Below are 25,442 nucleotides of genomic sequence, written 5' to 3'. Positions count from 1 at the left end.
GAAGGTTGAGACAGGAGTTAGACAAAAAGACGGTGCAGTGAAACAGAAAACTACTTCCAGTGAGAACATCGACGTGATTTCATTTTTAGTTTGACCCTGTACTACATTTTGTTCAAATGTCAAATAAGTTATACTCTATTGATCGTTCGCCATTTTTTGCTTTAAAAGCTAGAAAGGAAGTCTCAGATTTCATGCTTTTTTTGAATACATCAACATGAGAAAAGTATTTATTTATAACTCATTACTTCAAAGATCTGAGATTAGGATCACTCGCCAAATGTAATTGTAGTGATCTCTTTTTTTTAATCTTGTGCTAACAAACAGAAGCAGACATGGGGGAAAACACAACATGCACATGTGAGGTGGTGGGTGCGAGCAAGCAGGGTGCCACCCTCCTTCATTTAGCTTCATTTGGTGAAAGACACAGCACCACGTAAAGATGCCATATGTTTAACCTAAAGTGGCTATACTGCACACTCGGCTTTTCAGTATCCTTGGGTCTTTTCCACCTCAGTCGTGATATGGATGTACTTCCTGTATTTGCACCCTGAAAACAGTCACAGTCACACGTTGCTCTACCTTGTGGTGCATGGCCTCCTTCTGGCTGACCAGCTGTGAGCGCAGGATTAACACCTCCTCCTTACGGACCTCCAGCTCCTCACAGGAGGAGTTCAGCTGCTCCAACACCACCTTGTAGGCTGGGGAGCCTGGGGCCCCGGCGCCTGGACCAGCTTTACCCAGCAGGCTTTGCCTAATCTCCACCAGGTCATGTTTCAGCTTCTTGTTCTCCGAATCCAGCTCCTGGCGCTGAGGAGTGAAAAGACTCAGTGTCGGTGGGTCACAGTAACAAGTGCCAAATGAGGCTTTCTGAAGCTAAGGCAGGAATTACTCTTATAAGTTAGTGTCTGGCTTTCGGTCGGTGAGAGAAAAGGTGCTAATGTCTCCACTCTCTTCTCCTCAGGTAGCTTACCTTCAGTGACTCGTACTCCAGCTCTGCTCCGCGAGCCTTTTTAAACTCAACGTCATCCTGAAACAAGGAGCAAAACATGGCGATGAAGAGGGTTTTTCAAACAGTGACAACGTGTGTAATACCTCATTCAGCTTCATTTAACGCAGGGCCAATTAAAAAAACAGCCTGAAGGAAGAAAAAGGTGATTCGATTTTTGTTTATATCTTCATCTAAATCAGTGCTTCTCAAACTTTTTTCAGTAAAGTACCCCCTTTGAAACATTTTCTCAGCCAAGTACCCCCTGACCGACCCCGGACATTTCGGACAGAAAAAGCCCATATAAATAATTACAATATAGTGAAGTTCCATCAGTGTTTGGTTTATTAACTCCTTAATGCATGAATTACAACAAACTAAGGATATTTTCATCTTTATAATGGAAAAAAATACTTTTCCAAGGAGTTTTTCAATTGAATTAATATGTTTAACAAACCAATGAACAAAATGAAAATGAATTATTAAAAACTACAATACACAAATGTAACATGTTTATATGAGGACCCCCTTAGTGGTTCTAGGAATATTTTATGTAAAATTGTGTTTTCTATTTAACTTATTGTACTAAGATTATTTTTGTAATCATGCATGGTATTTTTTTAATTAACCTTTTTATTTATTTTTACCTCACGTTCCCCCTGCAGTACCCCAACGTACCCCTAGGGGTCCGCGTACCCCCATTTGAGAATCACTGATCTAAATAATGAATGGATGAATGAAGTGATGTTAACATTATGTAAAAGAGAACCCTTTTTGTACTTCCTGTTCATGACGTGCTTACTGTAGATATGTCTATTGGTATTACTTTTTCATCAGGACCCAACTTAGTGTTAGAAATCCTTCAACATGGATTAGCACGCTAGAATGAGGTGTTGATTTGATATGCTTATATGATATATTTAGAGCCCGGGGGGGGGGGGGGGGGGGGTCCGTACCCTGGCTCTAGCCCGATGGAACTGGTCCTCTTTGTTTTCCAGCTCGTTGCGCAGAGACTGCTTCTCTTGCTCGAGCTCGGTGAGGCGCTTCTGCAGCTTCAGGGTCAGCGACGTGTCGTTTCCCCGAGTCACATCCTGCACACACAGACATGTTAGGACAGAGCATGGGCACAATGAAAAGTATTTAAAGGGATATCACTGAATGAAAAGCCACTTTTATCAGCAGCAACTACCAGTGGAAACCAGGTGTGTCCTCTTATAAAATACAACCAAACAGTCTTACTTCCGCAGCACGGGAACCTTCCTCCAATTCGGCGTACTCCGAGTTGTATGTGTACTCTGATTCGTTGCTGCTGTGCGTGGAATCTTTTCTCCTGTGACCAGGCTTGGAGGCGTTCTGCAGATTAGAGAAAAAACAAGCTTTCTAATTTAGAAAACATCACATTTTGAACAAGAGATAATAAGAATGGGAAATAGAATAGGGATTTAATGTGATATGACTTCAGACAGTTGGTGCAGCTAAGTGCAGAATATTAAAAAAATATTCACCAATGGATCAAAAAAATATTGTTGTCTCAGTGTTTTTAGCTTTTTATGAAGTTGTGTGACACGGACATACAGTAATGTCTAAAAAATGTCAAAGATGTCTCGTAATATGGACTGTGTGTGTGTCTCACTGAGGAAGCCATCGCCTCCTTCAGGTCGTCGTATTTCTCCTCCATAAGCAGGTGCTCCCTCAGTAGATTCTGGTAACGAGACCGCTCCTCATTCAGATCGGTCTCGAGCTGCTGGGTCTCCTGTACGATCGCGTGAGCCATTTTTTCTGAGGGAGAAAACATTAAGAAGAAGCAGATAAAAAAGAATAAGCATGCTGTATGGTTTAAGACAGGGGTTTCCAAACTTTGCCATGCCAAGGACCCCCATATAGCACTATCGTCTGGCGGGGACCCCCCTGTTGCAATTTTTTTTTTTTATGATGAGTACATTATGATGGAGAATATGACAAATTAATCATACAGCTTAATACATTTTCTTAATATATATTTGTATTAATAATTAATAATCAGTTATTCTTCAAAAATGTCTTTGTATTTATCTTTTGTTTGTCATTCATTTCATTCATTGTGTCTTCTGTTATAAACATTCTTAACACAATATTAAACAGTAAACATATTTTTAAAGTGATTTCTGTCTTTATAATATTATATAATTTTGAACAGTAATATGAACAATTAACATATCATTTTTGCATTTTTGAAAGCTACTTATGCCTTAATAATATTATATATAATATTCAACTGTAATATTAACAATACACATATTTATATTCATATATAAACAACAATATCTGCTACATCCGTTCTCTCATCCAGCTGCAGAGCGAAATATTCACTAGCTCTCACACCTCCAAAAGCTGAGCAGATACTCAGTTTCACTCTCAGTAGTGGCAGCTCGATTCTGATTGGCTTGAAGGGCGGTCGTGTGATTTAAAAAAAAATATATATGAATAAGTAAAAAATATTAAAAGATTGGCATCAAAGGACACATAGATTGATAGATATGCAGTTATTAATAACATCTAACAAAAAAAAAAAAATGTAACTTTAAAAAAAAAAAAATTCCCCTTTCCCTCAAACTTTGCGTGACCCCCCCTGGGCCCCCACTTTGAAAAACACTGGTTTAAGAGACAACTACATGTCTCTGGATGACTGGATTTATGTGGGGATGTTTACAAACCCGTCATCTGCTGACTCTGTTCCTGAATCATCCGGTTCAGGTCGTTGTTGTCCTTCGTCAGGGTGCCGTTCTGCTTCTTCAGCTCCGAGACCATCTACACGCACGCACGGAGAGAAACCAACAACCCTTAATCAAATCTATAGATCAAGGTGAATGTCATCATCTTGAACATAAACATATCTCTATAATCCAAGATAAATCCAAGAAGTCCATTTATTTAGCAGATCTGTAATCTAACACTCCAACAGCAACTCTCAAAAGACAGACACACACACAGTGCAGTGACACCACTCTACTCTATCTCCAGTGCTCACCTTCCCCAGAGCAACTTGGCCCACCATGTGCCCATTTCCCCCTGGTTCGCTTTGCCTCCTGAATTGGGGAAACAATTTTTTCCCTCTTGTGTGCAAATATGCATATTTATGTAAAAGATTCCAAGAAACTATGGGAAATTGTACTTGTTGGGAGAAATGTCTATTGAACTTAGTTTTAAACTATAAAAAGGACAGCTATATCTTAGGAGAGAAACAAGAGGAGGGTCTTAACGGGATAGTTTGATCTTAATAAATGTGAACTAGGCCTTTAAAGAGCATCTTGCAGGTTTTTTTTTTTTTCTACATTTATGCTTAAACTTGCTTGAAAATTACAATTCAAAAAGTGAATGCAGGATTTGATATGTTTTACGAGACATAAGGGCAGGAATTCAGAGGGAAAGGAGCAATGTTGAGCTCTGCTCTTAAAAACGCCTTTTTTTTAAGGTCATACGTCAAACGCGTCATATTACATCACACAGGGTAAACATCTCCGCTCTCTGATCGCGGGTATAGTTAGTAGTTGTGTTGAGTTGAGTTGAGTTGAGCGGTTGTGTTTTAGTGAGCTGATATTTTTCGGTAGTTTTACATTGTATTTCACCATTTGTAATCATGGTGCAGTATTGTGTTTGTGCAGGTTGCACAAATACCAGCCTGTCAGGACATCGAGTCCACAGTAAAAAGGACCGGAGCTAGCGTTCGTTCCTGGGTTCGTTTTGAGCAGACAAAGAGACGGGACTTCAATGCTCCCCCCCTTCGCTGCTGTCTCTCCCCCCCCCCCCCCTTCTGTGTCGAAACTAGCATTGTGATCCATGTTTATTAATACGTTACACCGGCCGCTCTCCCCCTTGTTTCCCCTTTGTTACGTCACACGTGGGAGGTCACGTGGGGAGGCTTTTTTGATACGGAAGTAAAAATGTCTTACAAAAACGACGCCAGATGTCACTGTAGTGTATATTTATGTATATATTTGTTTTAAATCTAGTGTATTCATCATTTTCCTACACATTTATTCACAGGTGTCTTTAACCCGGAAGCTGCTCTTTAAGTAGAGTTAATAAACACATTTTTGGGGAGAGTCTAAAATGAGTTCTGGATTTGGAAATCTGCTATTGTACAGAAAACATGTACCACTACACTGCAGAGGGAAGTGGAGGACCAGGACATCTACAGGTGACTCGACAGATGGATCAGCTCTTACCTTCTCCATCTCCCCCCGGTAGGTTTTGGCCCAGTCCTCGATGGTCTTCTTCTCTTTCCGAGTGGTAGTCAGCTCCTTCATCAGCTTCTCCAGCTCCTCCTGCAGCGAGTTCAGCCGGATGCCTTTGGTTTTGGCGTCTTCCTCCACCCCCCGCAGCCGGCTCACCTCCGCACGCAGCTTCTCGCTCTCCGCAGTGAAGGAAGTCTCCATACCCACCATCCTGTCTTTGACCACCTTATGGTTCTCTTTCTTGAGGCCGAAGACAGATCACAAAATTGAAAAGTGAAAAAACACAAAAGAGGAAAAATGTCTCAACACGAGGCCTCCAACACAAAAACTTCACCTCACCTGCTCGTCGATTTTCCTCTGCAGCTGCATGATCTTGTTCTCCATGCCCTTGTTGAGCTTCTTGAAGTGCTCCACTGAGCGAGCCTCGATCTTCAGCTTCTTCAGCTGGCGCCGGGCCTTCATCCTGCGGAAACAGCACTGCAGGTAGACGATGGACTCCAGGCAGCGCTTGTACCAGCAGCGAGCCAACCAGCCGCGCACTCGCTTCTGGATGATCACCACCTTTTGCTCCCGCAGCAACTACAGACACACAGGAAAGGGTAAGGAGAGGCAGAGGGAGGGTACTCACCAAATCATCAAGTTAGACACTCTGTTCAGATTTATTTCTCTGTCCCCTCTGCAAAAAAATTGATTGGCAGAAGAGCGTTCATGTTCAAAGCCCCAACACACTGGAATACTTTACCTGCTGCCATTAGATCTCTTGCATCATTGGGTATGTTTAAACATGCATTATCATCTCACTTTCAACTGGTCTGTACTTGTTTTTAACTGATATTGATAAAAATAAAACATTTTTATATATAAGAGCACGTTGATATATTTTGCACATTCCAATATATTCAGATTTTCCTATAAGCTAATGATTTCTTATTTGTAATATTCCTGCTCATGTTAGGTGTTTCTCTGCTATAGTTGAAATCAAAGACATCTTGGGGGTAAACATAAGCATCACAAAGGTTTTACTGGCTTCTCCCCATGACTTAATATTTAAAGCACTGGTTATGTTAAACATGTTTTTCAGAATGTTGTGGAGTGTGTCTTACCGATTGGTACATCTGCCGGGCCATGTACGCTCGGAGGAGGGTCTGCACGACGAGAGCAGCAGCCTGCTTCTGCCGGTAGCGTCTCCTCTCCACAACCATCCTGTGGTACTTCTGGATGGTGGTGGCTGCCTGCGTGCGACGCATGAACTTGACGAGGCTGAGGAGAGGAGAGATAAACACGTCAACATGTATTTCAACATTTAAACTTAAGGACTTGAGGATGTTTATTTATACTGTTCATGCTCACTGCTTGTAGCGCTTTGGGATTTGAAATCAAATATGAAGTGCTTTATAAATGAAACCCATTATTATTATTATTATTACAGTATTTAAACCTTATTTAACTGCCCTAATATTTCCAAAAACGTGTACCCAGCATTGTTTTATAAGGCAAGGCAAGTTTATTTATATAGCACCTTTCAACACAAGGCAATTCAAAGTGCTTTACAGCAATGAAGGACTTTAAGAGACACATTATAAAATGGCTTTTAAAAACACTGATTTAAAAGCAAAGATAATAAAACATGAATAACAGGCACGTGAATCAAAGTTGCAGTGTGTGACACACACATCTGAAATGTTTCGCTCTGATTCAATCATTGCTAACTTTTTAGCAGAAATAGTTTTCTATGACCTCACTTTCTTTCTACTTTCTTTTTTAACTCATCCTTTAGTTATTTCAAGTGTTTCATGCTAAACGAACCCAACGATCATGTGTTGTTATAAAACAAACACACGATCTGTGCATATGATGGTTCTGTTTGAATGTCTGCAGGGGGCACTCACCGGCGGGCCTGGTACCCTCTGGTGAACCTCTGGACGGTGATGGCGGCGCTGCGTTTGCGCAGATACCTCTTGCGCTCCAGCCAGCAGCGGATGGTTTTCTGGATGCGGATGCAGGCAACACGCAACTTCTCTGCCCTCAACTTCTCCAGGTAGGCCACCTGGCCGGCTCTGAAGAAGATCTTGGTCTTACCAAACTGATATTTATCCTGGTCCTGGAGGAACAGAGGCCAGGAGAAAGACAGAGTCAGATTGACTAAAGGGGACAGATTTAATGAGTGCTTATTGCCACTGTTTTTGAAATAGAAGAGGCAAAACTTGAAACATATTCAAGATGTATATGCCTCGGAAAACTACTAATCCAGATGCTTCCTTTTTAAGAAACAAGTAAAAGGTAGAAATGCAGATTGTCTGACCTCCACCAGTTTCTCCAGAACATTTCTGCAGGTCAACCTCTTGTCAGTTAACACGTCCTTCTGCTTCATCAGCACTCTGTAACGGCTGAAGAACTCCTGGTACGTCCATCTGACACACACACACACACACACACACACACACACACACACACACACACACACACACACACACACACACACACACACACACACACACACACACACACACACACACACACACACACACACACACACACACACACACACACACACACACACACACACACACACACACACACACACACACACACACACACACACACACACACCAAAGTAAATGAGTAAAGAGGAATACAGGTCTGTTTCGATGTTTGGCTTTCTGTAGGTAAAAATGCTAACTTCCAAATACAAAATAAGATTGCAATACATGCATACAGTACGGTGTAAAGCCGTGAAATGCATTCTAAAATATAAAAGTGACTCTCCCCGACTAATAATCCTAACTCAATACTTTCTTTCTATTATATTCCAAAAGTTATTGATATCACAATGTTGTATGCCTCTGTGAAATACAATATAACACATTAAAGAGTCTAAGGGAAACAGTAGAAGTGGATGCATCAGCACCTGGAGGGGAACCCTGCAGCAGAGATCCTGATGGTTTCCAGGACTCCGCAGGCTCTGAGCTGCTGCACCGCACGCTTAGGATCAAACCTGCCAACAACAGACAACCAGTCAATTACACCACCAAGAACTACACCTGAATATAAACAACAACAGAATATTAACAGAAAAGAGGAAGACTCACGTGAAGGCCAACTTGAAGTCGTTGGGTTTGATGCAGCGGACGTAGTGCGGGGTGGTTGCATTCAACGTTTCCATCAGCATTGCCAGGGAGTTACGAAACTACAAGAGAGCATCATCATCATCATCATCATCACCACCAACATCAGCTACATCATCATCACCACCACCACCACACTTTTGTATTTTCTAACTAGGCTGTCAAATCATTGAAGCAAATCCATGTGTGTTTTCACTTTAAATATAATTCATGTACATACAGTAAGTAGTGCCAATTCATTTGTACAATATAGGCATGTGGGTAAAGAGGACATCTAATATATTTGAAATGTGCTCTGATATCTACCAACACGCACTGGAACTGATCTCAATAAAATACTCCAGTCCTTAAGAACAGTACATTCATTCATTTCCACCAAGAGGACAAACCAATAAACTCAAACACTGGAGGAGATATGACTTTCCTCTTTAGTACAGCGTACAGTTAGGGCTGGTTTTAAACATCCTCATGGACCCTTTCTTTTATGGAATATTAATTATTGTATTCCAACTGTATTTGTGTCGTTGTGTTTTGTACCCATTCATTTGTATTCTCACATTTATCTTTTTTACTATATTCTCAGATATGTTTGTTGTTTTTACGTTGTCATTCGTGTTTGTTGATTTGTGAAGCCCTCTGAGACGAATGTGATTTGTGATATTGGGCTATATAAATACATTTGAATTGAATTGAATATGAACCTGGCAGCCGACGGTCTTCTTGTTCTCCTTGCTGCTGCTCTCGCGGCCCTTGGCAGGTTTGACGCTGAGGCGGGTCCGTCCTCCGGTGCCGGGGCCCTGGCCCGTGGGACTGATGGCTTTCTCCCCGTCCTGGAACAACTCCACCAGCAGGGGGAACTGGGAACAGCAGCACACACACAGTCACAAACAGAGCAGCTGATGGCAGCGTTAGACACGGAAGGCGTTGTTGATTTACTGAAATAAAGGTTAACCACACAGCATTCTGCTCTGGATGTAATGTTAGATTAAGCTTCAGTGCAACTACAATGCTTATTTAAGAGCTACGGCTGTAGTGCCTAACAGTATCTTCTTGGCATGCGTATGGATTTCTCTTACCTATTGCATACGGCCTTACCGAGCACAGTGAGTTTTCATTTGAGCATTTCATACAAGCCTTTACATTTTTGACTTGAGTGTTGAGAACCACGATCATTTTTAAATGTCTAAAGTAATCAAGTAATCTAGTTTAGTTATCAGGTTTAAGATTGACATGAGAATTAAAGGAAAACTTCACCCCAAAAATGATGATATAATTTACTCGCGCTCAGCTATGTGGATTTGTGAAGAAACTAGTCTTGACCTAAAACCTTACTGTTATAAACACATCTGGATACAAAGTGTCCATGTCACGCAGGTGTCCTACTTGTCTATGCAAGGAGTGCTCAAGTGTGGGTGTTTTAAGCGAAAAATGCATGTGTTTGGTTAGATAGGATAAGTAACCACGAGTTGTATGACAATTTGTACATTTATATTTTGTAATAGTTATATTGTTGATAAACACCGCCCCCTTTTTTCAATTTATTCAGAAATGTCTCCCTTTGTGGATTAATTATTTACCATGGAATGCGAGAATTTTTTTTAAGGTAACACCAGACGCAGTGTTATTGATATAAATGTGGGTGAAGTATCCCTTTAATTCATCTTAGTTAAAGTGAGTAGATTGGTGATTTGTTGATTAGCAATTGTTAAACCTATTTACAGTCAAAGAGTTGTTATAATGTTTTTAAAAGCCAATAAAAAAAAATCTAAGGGTTATGCTTTCTCATATATCACGATATGCAGTGGCCATATATGAGTGCAAGGCGTTACCTTGCCATGAGGTTATGACATAAAAAGTATCATGTATGATGCACACACTCATCAGTCATGTTCCATATAACTGTGAGGTTATATGAGGAGGATGCCGTGTTATGTTCAGGTCGTCCTCCTGCCATGCTGCTTCTCTGGCCAGCGTCACAAAGCGGGATAACAAAGGCTTTACGTGCTGCACACTCTCGGCATCGCTATGAAAACATAAAAATACCCTCCTTCCTTTGTCTCTATCTGAATTCCCTTTTCTCCTCCCAGAGTGCCTTTGGTGCTCCCCATGCAGCAAACAAATGTACACACACACACACACACACAACTTAAATCTCCTTAGTGCCGTTAGAGTGATAATAACCCCAGAGAGAGAGAGGGGGAAAAGGAAAAGAAGCTAAAAGGAAGAGCTACTGTACAGGCGGACCAGCGTTGAAGGAACGCCTCTGTTTACCTTCTGCTGGCGGGGAAGGGTTGTCATGATGAGGACAGAACCAAACATACATGGACAACACATGGAGACAATGACATTAAAAGAAGAAAAAAATCAGTATTTCCCCTTTAAAAACTTTAAAACACATCACAATATAAAACTGAAAAGAAGATGGAAAACCAGGCAGACTAACGATGAGGCTGAGATGGATGGGAGGAACATGATACGTGCATGACGTATAAAGAGTGTCTGTGGTTGGGAAACGGTCACAAGGTGGAATCGTATCTGTCTGATCGCATTCCTGGATCAATGAGTCATGGAAAATCTCTGCATCAGGCATTTCTCCAATGCACTGTATTGATTAGACTTTCAGGGAGACGTCAGCAGGAAGGAGAGCCTACTGAGTGTTCTGCAGGTCCCAGGGCAGTGTGAGCAATGCGGGTACAGTGGAGCCACTACACACTAGAGTATTTAACTGCGTAGACTTAAAGAAAGTTCCTGTTTTATAGCACCTGGGGGTTTTTTTCATAGATTTTGGCCATCTACTTAGATCTGGGACTTAATCCACTGTGGCAAGACAATTGCAGGTTTTTAACAATACCTCCAATTAGCCTACTTTTAGCCTGGTTTATCATTACATGAAATATAAAGGGTTCATTTGATGTCGCAGCGCTTAGTCGGGCGCCTCTGAATTGTTTTAACAAGGCACCTGCTTTTTAATACATGCCCACCACTAAAAGCCTACTGATAGAAGCAAATTACTTCAATATTGAAGTAAAATAATAATTTTCTTTCTACTGTTGATAGATTTCCGGATTAAAAAAAATTAAATGAAATGAAATCTACATTTGAGCCAAATCGAATTGTTTACAGCATATTCAACCTTCCCCACGGGGAGTACAGATTCATCATAATCACATCACTTACTGTAGTGATGCACACGCTAGGTTTACTGTGAAATGAAGGATTATAAGCAATATTTTCAGGTGTGTTTACTTTGGGTTTTCATCATTTGGCGAGGGGGGTCAAACTCAATTTAATCTCGGGCCACATAAGCATTATGATTGCAATCAAAGGGCCGGTTGTAACTATAAGACTATATAAAAATACATATATAAATATTTAATATATATAAAATAATGTATTATATTACATCATTGCCTCTGCTTTGGATTATTATGGGATAGGGTAATAACTTAATAATTAACTATATCTGAAAGCAGAAGTCTAGGGCAAATAATTGCAAGTCGATGTTTTACAAAATATGTTCTCAATTATTGTTCTGACAGTTGAGGAAGGGTTTATACAAGGACAGATGAATACATAAGACACAGTTTACAATTGTTCTCCCTGTTGAGGAGACATAAAACACACACACACACACACACACACACACACACACACACACACACACACACACACACACACACACACACACACACACACACACACACACACACACACACACACACACACACACACACACACACACACACACACACACACACACACACACACACACACACACACACACACAGCTTGGCAGGGAAGTTAAGCAAAAGGTAATTAGACTAAATCTCTTTAAGAGCTCATTACCGGTTAATCCAGATTGTTTAAATCTTACTGATTTCCTTGCCAACGTAAGGACTACACACCAATTAGAATGTGTGTGTGCACTGTGTGTGTATGTGTTAAGTGATGATGTTAGTGTTTAGCGCAAACTGTATTTCAACCCTTACCCAATTCTGCTCTTGTTAGAGTCTATAAGAGAACAGTCGATAGTCACTTTGATGTTGTGTGTGTTGTCCAAAATGCTCAACCTCTGTGTGTGTGTGTGTGTGTGTGTGTGTGTGTGTGTGTGTGTGTGTGTGTGTGTGTGTGTGTGTGTGTGTGTGTGTGTGTGTGTGTGTGTGTGTGTAATAAAACAGCGATGAGGATTTAAAGGCTTAGGCCCCTATTTTGTCTACACAAGAACACATACAACTGATGGGCATGGATTTGGAAGTCATACTGCTAATTTGGCTTAATAAGTCTTTCACATTTAGGCAGAGGGGCCTTCTAGTTTTTTATGTTTACATTCATTTATATATTAATGTTATTTTACATCTTACTGTTTGTGTGTGTTCAGCTCGGTCTATGACTTTTAAATAAAACCTAAACCTCTCTTCCGGATCGACCAATTTTCATACATTTTGACGTCAACACTACCTCCACATGGCCAGAGGAGGGCGCTGCTTTCCTGAGGCTGCAGATGGGACTTCTGCTCACTACACATTACAGTGTTTCTTTATTTCCCCCCACACACACCAGGTGCACCAGCTATCCATTAGCTACAGGCCTCTTGGCTTTGATCTCAGTGGACGCTTCATAGCATTCGAGTTGTACAGTGTTCAAAAAGCTCTGCACGTAAATCTGGTTAAGATCTGGCTTTAAATGTCGATGTTAATAGTGGTTTTATGAATATATATAATGTAGAAGTGTGCCTTTACTCCTCACCTTGCTGGCCTTCAGCACATTGACCTGATCTTGGTTCACCGTGTCCTTGTTCTTCTCCAGGAAAGCGTCACACTGGTACTCCACCTGCTCGGCAACAAAAGAGCAGTGTGTGTTATAAAACCAGAGAGTGGGATTTATCCATGTCTTTCATTTCTGATGAGAAAGGACAGTTTAGCTACTCTCCCTTGCATTTTAATTTTAAAATGTAATTAATTTTTTTAGGTGTGATCCAACCTAAAGAAAGGTGTGTATTCACAGAGTCTTAATGTTTAGGCTTCATTTATAAAAAAGGTAAACGTTTCTATCTCTTGGTTTAACATGTTATTAATCTGACCAGTGACAGTAAAGCCTTCCCATTAGCTCATGTGCAGATATGAACTCTTACTGCACGTGTCTTTAAATATAACATCAACCCTTGCAAATGTCTGGTCAGAAATATCTCCAAGAATCCTATTTTAATGTGGGGGGACTTCACTGGAAAGCCTACGTTAGACTTCCCCTGTTAATCATGTAACCTTATAGTGGGGATATAAAAAGTCACAGTGAGTCATACACTCTTTAAACGATATGAAACCTATTTACTGGATTAAACCAGTCAAACACATGTACTCTAAACATGTCATTGCAGTAAAGCTTTTAGTGTGAATACAATGACAACAATAACAAAAAGTCATCTGCCCTCGAGCAATGCTAAAAATAACCCCAGCACTGCAGCAGCCGATCTGTTTTCTGCTGAGCTTTCCTTCAGTAGCTCAACCACATTTAACACTATGAGGTCTGGTCACTGCAGCCCACCTTGTCAGCAAAATGTTCAATGATGAAGGCGCGGTTGGACATGCGTGGCTTCTCAAAGAGGGAGCAGGCCTTCAGGTGTGTGTTGTACAGTTTCTGAGCCCAAGAATCATCTGTACCTTTGGGCATCTGGTGGAGAAAGGGAGAAGACACAGTGGAAACAAACTGTAAGAAAATATGTATAACCATCTGCTTATAAATACAGAAATACTATGAACATTTAAACATATCTAAAGCATTGTAATAACATTACATATCATCCCACAAGAGTGTATTTTTCTGATTCTTTTTTCACCAACAAGACAAAGCAGTTGTCCATTCTGTGTTTGCATTACCTTGCAAATATGTTAGCAATGTGGAGTACCTCAAATGTCAACAGCTTGTGAAACGACCTTGCAGTCATTAAGAGCCACAGAGAGATTCGTCAGCATTGTGTGTAAACCTGCTCCGCTGTGAAAGTGTGTCGATGGTGCAGATATAAGCTCTGCCTTAACTCTACACTGGTTTCCACCTGAATATTAACTCAAAAAGCTAAATTCGATCTCGACATTTCATATACATTCAACCAAAGCTTTGCCCAACATTAGCTTAAGTCGTGTTAGGGGCTTTTCTCAACTTTAAGGGGCCCAATTATGCTCATTTTCAGGTTTCTTAATTGTATTTTGTGCCTCTTCTGTGACATGTTCACATGCTTGATTGTTCATAAAGTGCTTTATATTACTCGTACTGTCTGTGCTGAAGCACCTATGGAGGGAGCTTTGGGATTTTAGCCATTTAAATGCACAAAATCAAATGACTATGTATACAAATGGGAGTTTCTCAACAAGCAATCATGCAAAAGCATCACTTTAAAATGTGCATCTACCAGAGATGTGCTGAATATTTGTATTGGAAATGAGTCATTCAGCATAATAAGTATTACACATTACTATAAATCAACAAGAAAAAGAGTCAGCTGACTGCGACATGAACAACCAATTAGTCAACTTATTAGTCTACTAATGGGAGTCAGCCATAGTCGTGTAAAGCAATTACAACACAATGAAAACATGCCATCTAACTGTGAATTGACTACGACTGAAAAAGCGTGTTTAGTTTCATTTTGTTTGCCATAAAGTTGTCAATGTTTCATACTGGGTTTCAGAGTCGGGTGAACTCTGTAGGTGTTCAGGTTCAGGTCTAGTGTGGTGGGAGGCGCTGGAAGTTCGACAGTCACAAAATGTAAAGCAGAACGTGGGAGAAGTTCAACCACCACCCACAATGCTCTGCTCAATATGCAGCTCGGACTCACTTTAATTCTGAAGGTGAGCAAGACTTATGTAAATTTATATATTTGTCTTTGTGTGCCAATGCAGACTCTTGTTGAAGGACAGAGTAATGATTAGAAGACTTACAGTAGGACCAAGCCATTTATTCCTTATATTTCTGTCTTGCATACAAAACAAACCGATGAAATGCATTTCTTAGGAAAGACCTTAAGGAGATATAATGATTTTCTAAAAAAAAATGGTGATATAGGAATAACACATTGCTCTGTCTGTCATGTGCTGGAAACAAATCTCTCTGCATCTAAAGTGTGTTTCAATCATGGTGAGAAGCATCAAAGTAATATCAGTCATGGGCAGACGAAAATAATCTTACTCTCCCTGCCCCTAAATCAAAACATTAAAAACGATTGCCTTGTGGTTGTATTATTCCGCCAAGAAGCAAAGTTGCAGTTTATTTCTATGGCTATCTGAGATGTATCACTATATTTGACTAGAAATGTGTGTGAATTTGTCATATTATGTTATGGCCAAAAAAGTGTTTTGTGTCCTTAACTACCAATTCAGTTCTTCCTTGAGTTCAACTGGACATTTGTTAACTTTTTGATGAATTCAAAATTGCTTTTTGCCCTGAATATATCCAATGGTAACTGTAACTCAATTAAATGTTACATTTTAAAAAGCTTGACGCTAACAAACAGTGTGTTAATTTGTTCTCTTGAACCCCCTTATTGAATCAAACTTACTGCTCTTACTTGTTTCCCCCACATATGATGTAGGGCTGTCCCGAATACCATTTTTCGGGCTCCGGATATTCGGTAGTAATCAGCAGCGAATATTCGAATATTCGTTCCGCGCGCGGGGGGGGGTGCGTAGTAATCAGCAGCGAACCGCTTGGACACGTGTATTTCGGTTTATTCAAGGCATTCTTTTTGTTATTCTACAGTATTGTTGTTTTATAGTTATTTGTTAATGTAAATAACCCAATTTGTGTTCTTTGAAATTGAAAAGGATATTGCATTGTGTGTGTTACTTTCATTGCAGTTGCATATGGCTTAAGTGTAATTTGGCTTGGCTTTCTATTTTGTAGGTTTGAGTTAGCGCTGTTGACAGGAAGTTGTTGTTGCTATGGAAACAACGTGACAGAGATTAATGGAGAAAAGTAATATCTACATATAAAGACGGAGAAAGTAAACGATAACGTTTATGGTTAAGTGTTAGCACCCCCCGAAGAGGCACAAGCTCTTACGTTGATATTGGAGATTTAAATAAATTAAAAAAGAATATGCAAATAACGAAATTGAAACCCGAATAGTACTCCAACTAAGGAATATTCGGATATTCGGGTAGCCCTAATATGATGTACTGGCTTGGATAAAGTAGTACCTTGCACTCCTCGTCCAGCAGGTCCAGGATGCCCATCTTAGCTTCTATGAGGTTGATGCAGGGCTGATTATCGTAGAAGTCGATCAGAGTCCAAGGGATCTGCTCCCTCATGTACTCCTCCTGCTCCAGCTTGAACACATGCTGCACGCACACACACACGAGGGATTAAACTGTGTACTTGCATCAAACAATAACAACAAAAAAGGGTAAATATAGTGTGCTGCCCACCATGTTGAACTGCTGCTGGAGTTTCTCATTAGCGTAGTTGATACAGAACTGCTCAAAGCTGTTGATCTCAAACGTCTCAAACCTTGAGTGGAAGAACATATAAAAGAGACAATCTTGCTCAGTCAAATGAACAAATAAAAAACTGGGCATGTCGTTTCCCTTGTCTTTGTTTCTGTTATTTTTAAGCTAGGAAAAGTCAGCGAAACTAACTTCCCTACTGCATTTAGCCATGGTGGACACTGATGTCTATTAACACATTACAGAAAATGAGTAACATCAGATTGGCTGACAGTCGTACCCGTAGATGTCCAGGACTCCGATGAAGGAGTGCTGTTTGATGTTGGTGATCAGCGCTTTGTTAACATGCTCCACAATCCAGTTGAAGAGTTTGGCGTAGATGTGTTTGGCGAGCGCGTCGCGGGCGTTGGTTGCCATCAGGCGGGGGACGGTCTTTACATACGTCTCCGTGGCCGTCTTCAGCTTCCTGTGGCACAGCCACTGAGACATGTCCTCGTAGGTCACGCCCACCAACTCGCAAAACGCTGAGAGGTGGCGATTGTTGGGCTAAAGAGGAGATTAAAATCATCACTAGGAGACAACTTGAAAGGAGAAAAGGATCTGGTACAAAGAGTGATATTAGTCGAGTCAAGATGTGCTATTCACTGAAGATTAAGCATAATACAGGGTATCCTAAACCTATAGATATACACATTTAAATATCTGTAATTGTACTTATTCTACTCGTCCCATTTAGAAGTGTTCCAGTTTTCCAGTAATGGCATATAAATGTTATCCTCACTGGAACGATGCTGCTGTCTGAGTCTCGGTCCTTTATTTCCACGTTTCCCAGATGAAGAATAGCGGCCAAAACCTGGAACAGCCCCATCTGATAGGACTCATTAATACCTGCAAGGGAAAACAACCGTACATATGTCTTAACAGTCAATTGAGGTTTACTAGATTGATTTCGCCACTTAAAAATAAGCCTTGATTCATCATGATCAAGCCCATGTCCTCTCTACTTCCACCTCTCAAGGAACGTGCTGCTGCATACGTTATGATGTGGAGAATCCCAACTTAATGCCATTTACCACGCCCTCTCTACTCATCAGACAATTTGCTAAATCATGTAACTGAGCCCTGTGGTAAGACTGTAGGAGTTACTTTCACTCTTTGCATTTTTTTAGCCATTTCAACCCCCACTTAACAAAGCCCATCCTTAACCTTCGTTCAAATCTATAATCTTTCTGGAAATATATGCGACTTGTGGTATGTTATGCTACTTCTCACTACTCTGTATTTACTCTTGTGTGATGGTGTGCATGTCAGTTACCGAGCAAAGTGAAGGCATTGCGAGTGGAGTAGAGTTCCTTGGTGTCGTCCACGCCTTCGATAACGGGGCTGCGGCCCTGCTTGGTGTACTGGAAGTCCATTGCACTGCCTGAGTGGAGAGGGAGGGAATAAATAAGAAAATGTGCAGTTTTTGCAACGTGGGTACATCACAGCATGTTCCTTCATCATGCAGATCTGGATTGGAAAATGATCATATACACAATTTAATCAAACAGGTTAATTTATTTAATATTCAACCTGATAGACACTGAGTAAAGTCCTTTTGTTTTGGGTAAACTAGAAGGGAATAACTCACACCAGTGTGATTTTGGTGAGTGCCAAGTCCGGCAGTTATAAAATTAGCTCTGCGAGATTTAGAAAGCCCCCCTATAAGATAACATGTTGTTTCTTACTAACTAGGGGGCGCTGTCTGTTAAAAATCATTCACAGTGACATCAGTGCAACGTTTCACAGACGGTTCAGGGTTTTTTTGAAAAAAAAAGAAGCTGAATCAAGAGCTCTTCTGTGTAAGAGAGATGTTAGCTCAACTTTCCAACAATCAGTTCATTTATACACACTGAAGCATGGCATGTTGCCTGGCAACGAAAGGCAATGACACGACTGTGACAACCACTCCATTAACTGAGCCAGGAAGTCAGCAGGAGAGGAAAAGACAGCAGCTGTGTGTGTCTGTGTGTGTGTGTGTGTGTGTGTGTGTGTGTGTGTGTGTCTGACAGAATGCCAACTGAGTGGCTTTAAGTGACAGTGCCAGCAGTGTGTGTGTGTGTGTGTGTGTGTGTGTGTGTGTGTGTGTGTGTGTGTGTGTGTGTGTGTGTGTGTGTTGACTAGGATGAGCAGGTGCAGGTCCACAGTGTGAGCGCTCTGTATGAGAGCCTGTTCTACTTCAGAGTCAATAGGTATCATACGTCTAAAAGTGATATCAAATCTGATATCTGGCGCTCACTAACCTGCGGTTAATGAAGAGTTTAATGTGGAAGGGAGAAATGTTTTTTTATCGATTCTATTCTGAGCCGGCAGTTAGAAGCGGTTTCTCATTTACTGCACATTAAATTGTAATTATTTTTTAGGCTGAGCCTAATGGGTGTTTAGTGTTTCCTGTTTTCCCTGCTGTGGAGAGCCTCAGCGAATAGACACAATCAGTTCACTGCTTCTGAACAGCAAATGTAAGAGCTGTAAGGCAGATGATATACACAGTATGTTTCCAGCCCACATTAACATGCATATGGTATGACTGTCAACTGTGCAGCTCTGAGTGTGTGTAGATACTTACTGAGCTTTAGTTTCTCATATTCAGGCAGATGGGAGGATGCACAGAGCTGATAGAAGACATGGTAATTCCTTTCCTCGTCCGCCTGGAAGAAAGCATGAAGATAATGTGAGGGAAATGGTACATGTAGTGTAGCATGCTCAGTGAATTCAAATATATCACATCGATTATGAATATTGATCTGCACATTATTTTAACCAGAATACATGCAGGAAAAATCATGTGTGTGTCGGAGAAAATGTATTATCTTATGTGCAGTACAATTATACAGTTGAACATCTGGAAACCTCACTGGAGCAGTTGGTGATTTAGTGCCCTGCTAAAGGGCATATCAACAGATATAATCGAGTCAGATGAGAATAATTAATTTTCTCATGTGTGCGTTTATACCCGTACCCGTGATGAAGTTCTACCTGATATATCAAACAACTGGCAAATATATGCATAACAATTAATGTTTAGGATGTCAGTAGTGTGCTGTAAACAAACCTGTCACCTGTGTCCTATATTGGTGCTACTACACCCATACTGTACATAGAATATCAACACACACACACACACCTATAAGTGGGCGGTACTGGAGCCAAGCATGTGAGAAATGTGAGGAGGAAAAGGATAACGGAGTTTGCCAACATCCTCATTCCCCAACATTGTGTGTGTGTGTACCTACAGAAAGCTAAACATCGAAGCAGACCTGTATTCCTCTTTACTCATTTACTTTGGTGTGTGTGTGTGTGTGTGTGTGTGTGTGTGTGTGTGTGTGTGTGTACAAAAATCTGATCTTGACACTGACATACTGGCTCCACCAGTAACTCGGTGAAGACACCATAAAGTTATACAAGACAAAAAAGCTTGTAAACTTGATCTAACTTGGACAAAAACCACAAAATCTAATATTGTCTGAGACTTTGGGGGGGGGGGGGGGGCTGTAGAGAGAAAATGATATGTAAAGATGGATTTAGACAAGAAATGACACAAATTCAATCTAGAGGAAGAATGTCTTTGACATTTTAGGGGGGTGTGTCATGCTGTAACCCAGAGTGACGGACGGATTGTCTCTGTGCTTGCTTTACCTCTTCCTCCTGCCTGTCTTTGTAGAGAACAAATGTTTTACTGCATACTTCTTCTGCTCTAAAGGACACCGGGGCAGGACTGACAGATAGTGTTGGTTCATACTCAGAAACATAGTGTGTGTGTGTGTGTGTGTGTGTGTGTGTGTGTGTGTGTGTGTGTGTGTGTGTGTGTGTGTGTGTGTGTGTGTGTGTCTTCTTGACTGCAGGTCTTCATAATTGTGAAGATGTCAGGCATAGGAAGAGTCCTTTCATTGCCAACATTCACTTCCTGCATAAAATGGCAATTATGTTGTTAAATAGTTAAAATGTCGGTATATTTTAGCATTTTTGACCGGGGTCAGCATAATTGTTAAATGATGGGCAACATAAGCAAGAGTGTGTAGGGTTGTTCACACAGGTTCAACACATCAAACTCCCCACCAGTTAGTCAGAATGGATGCCATTTGAAAGAGAGTCGAAATGTCAGATTTTTTTATGTTATGACTTTTAGGTAGCTTTTCCTTTATTTGATATTGATAGTAGAGTCAGAGACATTGCATGTAGAGATAATAATAGGAGGCTAAAATAAAACTAGGCGTGTTGCAATCATATGGTAGCTGTCTTAGCTACTAGGTCACTGTGTGCAGTATGCACCAATAAATGGTTACATATAAGTGAGAGGTCGGATATTTCTGAATAGTGAGACACCTCATTGATGCTTTTCAAAGAAACAGGTTATGTACGTTTATTTTCCCGCATGTTGCCTGCCTGTTGTCCAGCTAATAGAGTACCATACTTCCCCATATGACACGAGGCAAACGGCTTGCAGTGAACTCATGCATGTGTGCATATGGGTGCAGCACTTAACAAATCATGTGTGAAGCCACTGGAAGCCAATTAACCACTGAGTCATGGTGACTTAACAGTGCTTTAGGTGTGTGATATGTCATCTACAATTTCACATTCAAGAGACAATTAGTATTTTGAAAGTGACGTTTCAATTTAAGGGTAGACTGCCAAACAACCCTTCCAATAATATGCATAATACTCATTACATTTGACTATAATGTAATTGTTTTTATGGTAAAGTTTGAAGCAGTTGTTTGTATACACATTAACAAGATTCCAAATGGGCTTTCTGCAGTAATGGTTCAAACTAGGCAGTAAACTATAACTCACAGGTTCTGGATACAGTACAATCATTTTAATGCCTGCATACACACCCCTGAATGTGTTTCGTAATGGCTATAATACATTGTGTAAATACATTAGTGCTGACAGGCTTTGAAGAATAATTTAGCAAACACACCTTAAATGTCAGGGAATCCTAATGCTGTTACTTACATTGTTTACTTTCTATCATTGTGTGAATTCCTACCTGAACTTTGAAACCTGAGTGTACCTACAGGGATTACTAAAGGTTAATCTAATCTTATCCTATGTTAAACAAGCTAGTATTCATGACAAATGCAATAAGAAATCACAGATCATACTTTTAGAAAATTCTCTTTTGACTGAAATCATGCAGAAAGCCAGAGTGTAAGGTCAGCTGAAGTACCGAGTGTAATCATGAATTAAATGTTCAGAAACATTCTCAAGGACCTCCAGCAGGGACAAAATGTGCCATCAGGAACCTGGTGGCGATTCATGAAGGACACAGCAATGCCACCCTGACTTATGACCGGACGCAAAAGTGGTAACAGCATAAAAGACAGATTAAAAAGTAATAGTAGATGTTGTTAGAGCCAGTATTTTGATTTGATAAGGAAGGCCACCTAATTGTGACGTCTGTAGTCAACGCACTATAAAGGACTACAATTCCCACGGCGCCTGTGCTAACGCCACACTGATGGGCAACCTGTTGAGAGACGCCGTCGAGGAACGTTTTTTTCAACCGTACTCGTATCGTACGTTAACGATACGAGTACGGTTGAAAAAAACGTACAAGTACCCTTTAAGTTGTGAAGTTATAAGCATTATCAAGAAAGAAAGAATACCTAAGTTGTGTGTTATTTTATTTGAGTTTTGCCTATTTATTTTGAATATTGTAAAGGCCTATTTTTCTTTGTTGTATGTGCAAAAGTTTGTTATTTTATTTTGAGCAAACACATCGCAACATCTTCTAAACCATGGCCAAGTAAGGCCAAGCAACACTTCAAACTGTGAGTAATTTAAAGGAAAGAAACGAGTTAGAACTGTCTGTTTAAGGCGTCTAGTGGCTTGATGGAAAGACAAGGAAGGAAGCCACAACCGATGTGTAGAGAAATGTAGATTGGTAAATTGTAACCGAGTCTGTGGATCAGAAGGGCTTAGCCAGGGGTAATCGACTGTGATGAGTGGAGCAATGAGTGCAAGTCAATGAGATTTCCACTTAAACAGTACAAACAAAACACCTCGTGTGTGCGTCGATGCAAACTCGAGTGCATGTGTGCGCCCACCTGAAACACCACTCGTGATTTCTCCAGCAGATATGTTCTCATGTTGGCGCCGATGATACGGAAGCGGGTGTCGAAGCCGATCTCGATGTATTTCCCAAAGCGACTGCTGTTGTCGTTTCGGGTGGTCTTTGCATTTCCAATGGCCTGAGAGACAGAGGAAAATAAAAAAGCAAAACAATTATTATTGAGAATATAGAGAAGCAGTTGCAATATTCCCTTTGTCAAGTTTTACTGTGGTTTGGTATTATGGAGAAGAAAATAAGTACAAGTAAGGAAAAAAGTAACTATATTCAAATGTTTTAGGCACTTTTATGTCTCGCTCTTTCCCAGGAGTTTGATCTTATTAGCTTAGCTTAGCATAAAGACACAGCAAGAAACGGCTATTCTATCTCTCATAACACGATTAAAATTGGCAAAAATGTCCCAATTTGGGATCAATAAAGTACCTCATCTCTTATTGCCTTATCTCAACCAAGAACTTTATTCACAAAAATTCTAGCAAGGAGTCGGAAGAGTGATTTAGGAAACTTATAGTGGTCAAAGAAAAGGAGAATGAAATCTAAATAATGACTTTCTGTTAAGTTGCTGTATCATATTGCTTGTTATTTTTTACCTTTTAGTAATTCTTCTATTTGTGTTACAAGCGGTGAAATGGTGTGGTCTCGCCTTAAGCTTAGTAATTGTGTACTTTTCTGGATACCTTAAGAAAAGGAAAAAGGGGCGTAAGATTTAAAAGTCCTTTTCAGACTTGGGGCTCTCTTTAAAGGCTTTGTGAAAAACTTTTATCTGTATGAGTATCTAGTATTCGTATAAGGGGCAATACTTAGAAAACCTCATAACATTTTTCTCAGAAGTTCCTTTCAGGGGCCAACTCTCAATACTAGGAAGCTTTATGAATAAAGCCCCTGATCCTTACACTAGCACGCCAGAACCTCTCCTACTGTCCTGAGATAAGATCGAAGACATGTGTGGTTGATCCCCACGAACAAACATCTTCTAAAGGACTTCTGTTGTTCTACTACCCATCAGCAAATCACACCGGAAGCCAGTAGCATTAGTTCAAGATACGGAATTGATCAATGACCCTACTAGGAGTAGTTGGTAGACGGGCGAGGCTACACACGCACACTCACACACCAGCTATTTGAGCAGACGGCTTGAACAGAGTTAAATGGTGTGTGAGCACAGAGGGTTCTTGCTGAGTTAAGGCTGAACACACACTCTTTCACTGCAGACAAGGAGCCTTTCAGCAGAGCAGGTATCCACTCTCTGCCTGCATCAGCCAAACACTACACACACAGTCTCCCTCTCACACACACATACGCAGGTTTTCGTGATATCAAAAAAGGCTGACGCAACCATCTACTCTGCTTCAGGCTGGGGGGGGGCTGAAGTGACAGCAATATGAGTAAAGAAAGCTCTCTTTTCATTCTGCCTGTGTACGATTGGCTGGGAGGACGAGAGGGAGGTTAGTGAAGAGGTCGGTAAAGACGGAGAGGGTGGGCAGGTGACATATGTGCACAGGAGCACACACACACACACACACACACACACACACACACACACACACACACACACACACACACACACACACACACACACACACACACACACACACACACACACACACACACACACACACACACACACACACACACACACACACACACACACACACACACACACACACACACACACACACACACACACACACACACACACACACACACACACACACACACACACACACACACACACACACACACACACACACACACACACACACACACACACACACACACCAGTGGAAAGCAGCTCCAGGCCAGAAACTGAAGAAAGGGGTTAGTGAATGCCAGAGGAGGAGAGAGCAAGAGGGGAGGGCATGACATTCAGACCATATCATCTACAAATCAACTGAGCTTGTGACTATACTGTGGAGAAATTGGGCAAAGGAAAAGACTATACACAAACTGCGAGGAAAAATGATGCAAGACTTTGAAGACAAACTCACAGCTATGTAACTGAGCTTTTTCCAATCTTTCACACGTTTTATTTAAGGGTTTTGAGTTGCAATTTTAAGTACACAGTAGCATCAAATTAATTTCTCAGTAAGTTTAATAAAATAGTCTTTGAATTGGATTTTGATTAGCTGTCATGGTTCAGAAATTGCTCTCGGAGTGATCGTGAGGATATTGTTTGCCAGTGTCAATGTCATTATAATGGTGGGGTGGATTCAGCCATCCAGCTTAAACAATTTATAAACAATGTATTTAAAATCATCATTATATCGTTATTAATTATTGTTCTTGCCGTGGAGGGCCTTTAGTTTACACACTAACTCTACATCATTTTCTATGTTAACACTGGTTCTGGTTTCTTTGAGTGTCAGTAACTGTTTTTTGTATATATTGATTGTTATGTTTTTCTTTAGGTCTTAATGTGTTAACATATTTTTATATACATTTGTTTTTATATTCGGGATTGTGGGAAACGGTATTTCGATCTCTCTGTCTGTACACACAAACTGGAAGATTGATAATAAAGTTACATTTACTTTGCCTTGATTAGGGAAACAGCTTCTCTTTTAAAAT

At 40.6% G+C, this 25,442-nt stretch overlaps 1 protein-coding gene across 1 annotated transcript in view; it reads right to left on the bottom strand.

Annotated features, from left to right (window-relative positions):
• Window positions 1-25,442, bottom strand: part of myo5aa (myosin VAa) — a 424,551-nt gene that overhangs the window by 16,391 nt on the left and 382,718 nt on the right. The window contains exons 2-24 of the mRNA XM_079663920.1: window positions 22,852-22,995; window positions 19,365-19,446; window positions 18,075-18,182; window positions 17,541-17,647; window positions 17,040-17,305; window positions 16,742-16,823; window positions 16,514-16,654; window positions 13,866-13,991; window positions 13,071-13,154; window positions 9,026-9,181; window positions 8,289-8,386; window positions 8,108-8,194; window positions 7,502-7,610; window positions 7,089-7,300; window positions 6,303-6,459; window positions 5,539-5,778; window positions 5,191-5,439; window positions 3,679-3,772; window positions 2,619-2,764; window positions 2,225-2,338; window positions 1,942-2,076; window positions 971-1,027; window positions 580-807 (exon numbers count right to left, since the gene is read on the bottom strand). Of these exons, the coding sequence (XP_079520046.1) occupies window positions 580-807; window positions 971-1,027; window positions 1,942-2,076; window positions 2,225-2,338; window positions 2,619-2,764; window positions 3,679-3,772; window positions 5,191-5,439; window positions 5,539-5,778; window positions 6,303-6,459; window positions 7,089-7,300; window positions 7,502-7,610; window positions 8,108-8,194; window positions 8,289-8,386; window positions 9,026-9,181; window positions 13,071-13,154; window positions 13,866-13,991; window positions 16,514-16,654; window positions 16,742-16,823; window positions 17,040-17,305; window positions 17,541-17,647; window positions 18,075-18,182; window positions 19,365-19,446; window positions 22,852-22,995 (3,222 nt within the window). The remainder of the gene's footprint in view (window positions 1-579; window positions 808-970; window positions 1,028-1,941; window positions 2,077-2,224; window positions 2,339-2,618; window positions 2,765-3,678; window positions 3,773-5,190; window positions 5,440-5,538; window positions 5,779-6,302; window positions 6,460-7,088; window positions 7,301-7,501; window positions 7,611-8,107; window positions 8,195-8,288; window positions 8,387-9,025; window positions 9,182-13,070; window positions 13,155-13,865; window positions 13,992-16,513; window positions 16,655-16,741; window positions 16,824-17,039; window positions 17,306-17,540; window positions 17,648-18,074; window positions 18,183-19,364; window positions 19,447-22,851; window positions 22,996-25,442) is intronic.

Source organism: Notothenia rossii (assembly GCF_949606895.1).
Source record: "Notothenia rossii genome assembly, chromosome: 2".
Classification (NCBI taxonomy): Eukaryota; Metazoa; Chordata; class Actinopteri; order Perciformes; family Nototheniidae; genus Notothenia; species Notothenia rossii.
Note: the sequence above shows the minus strand (reverse complement) of the source record. Positions and strands in the feature narration are given on the sequence as shown.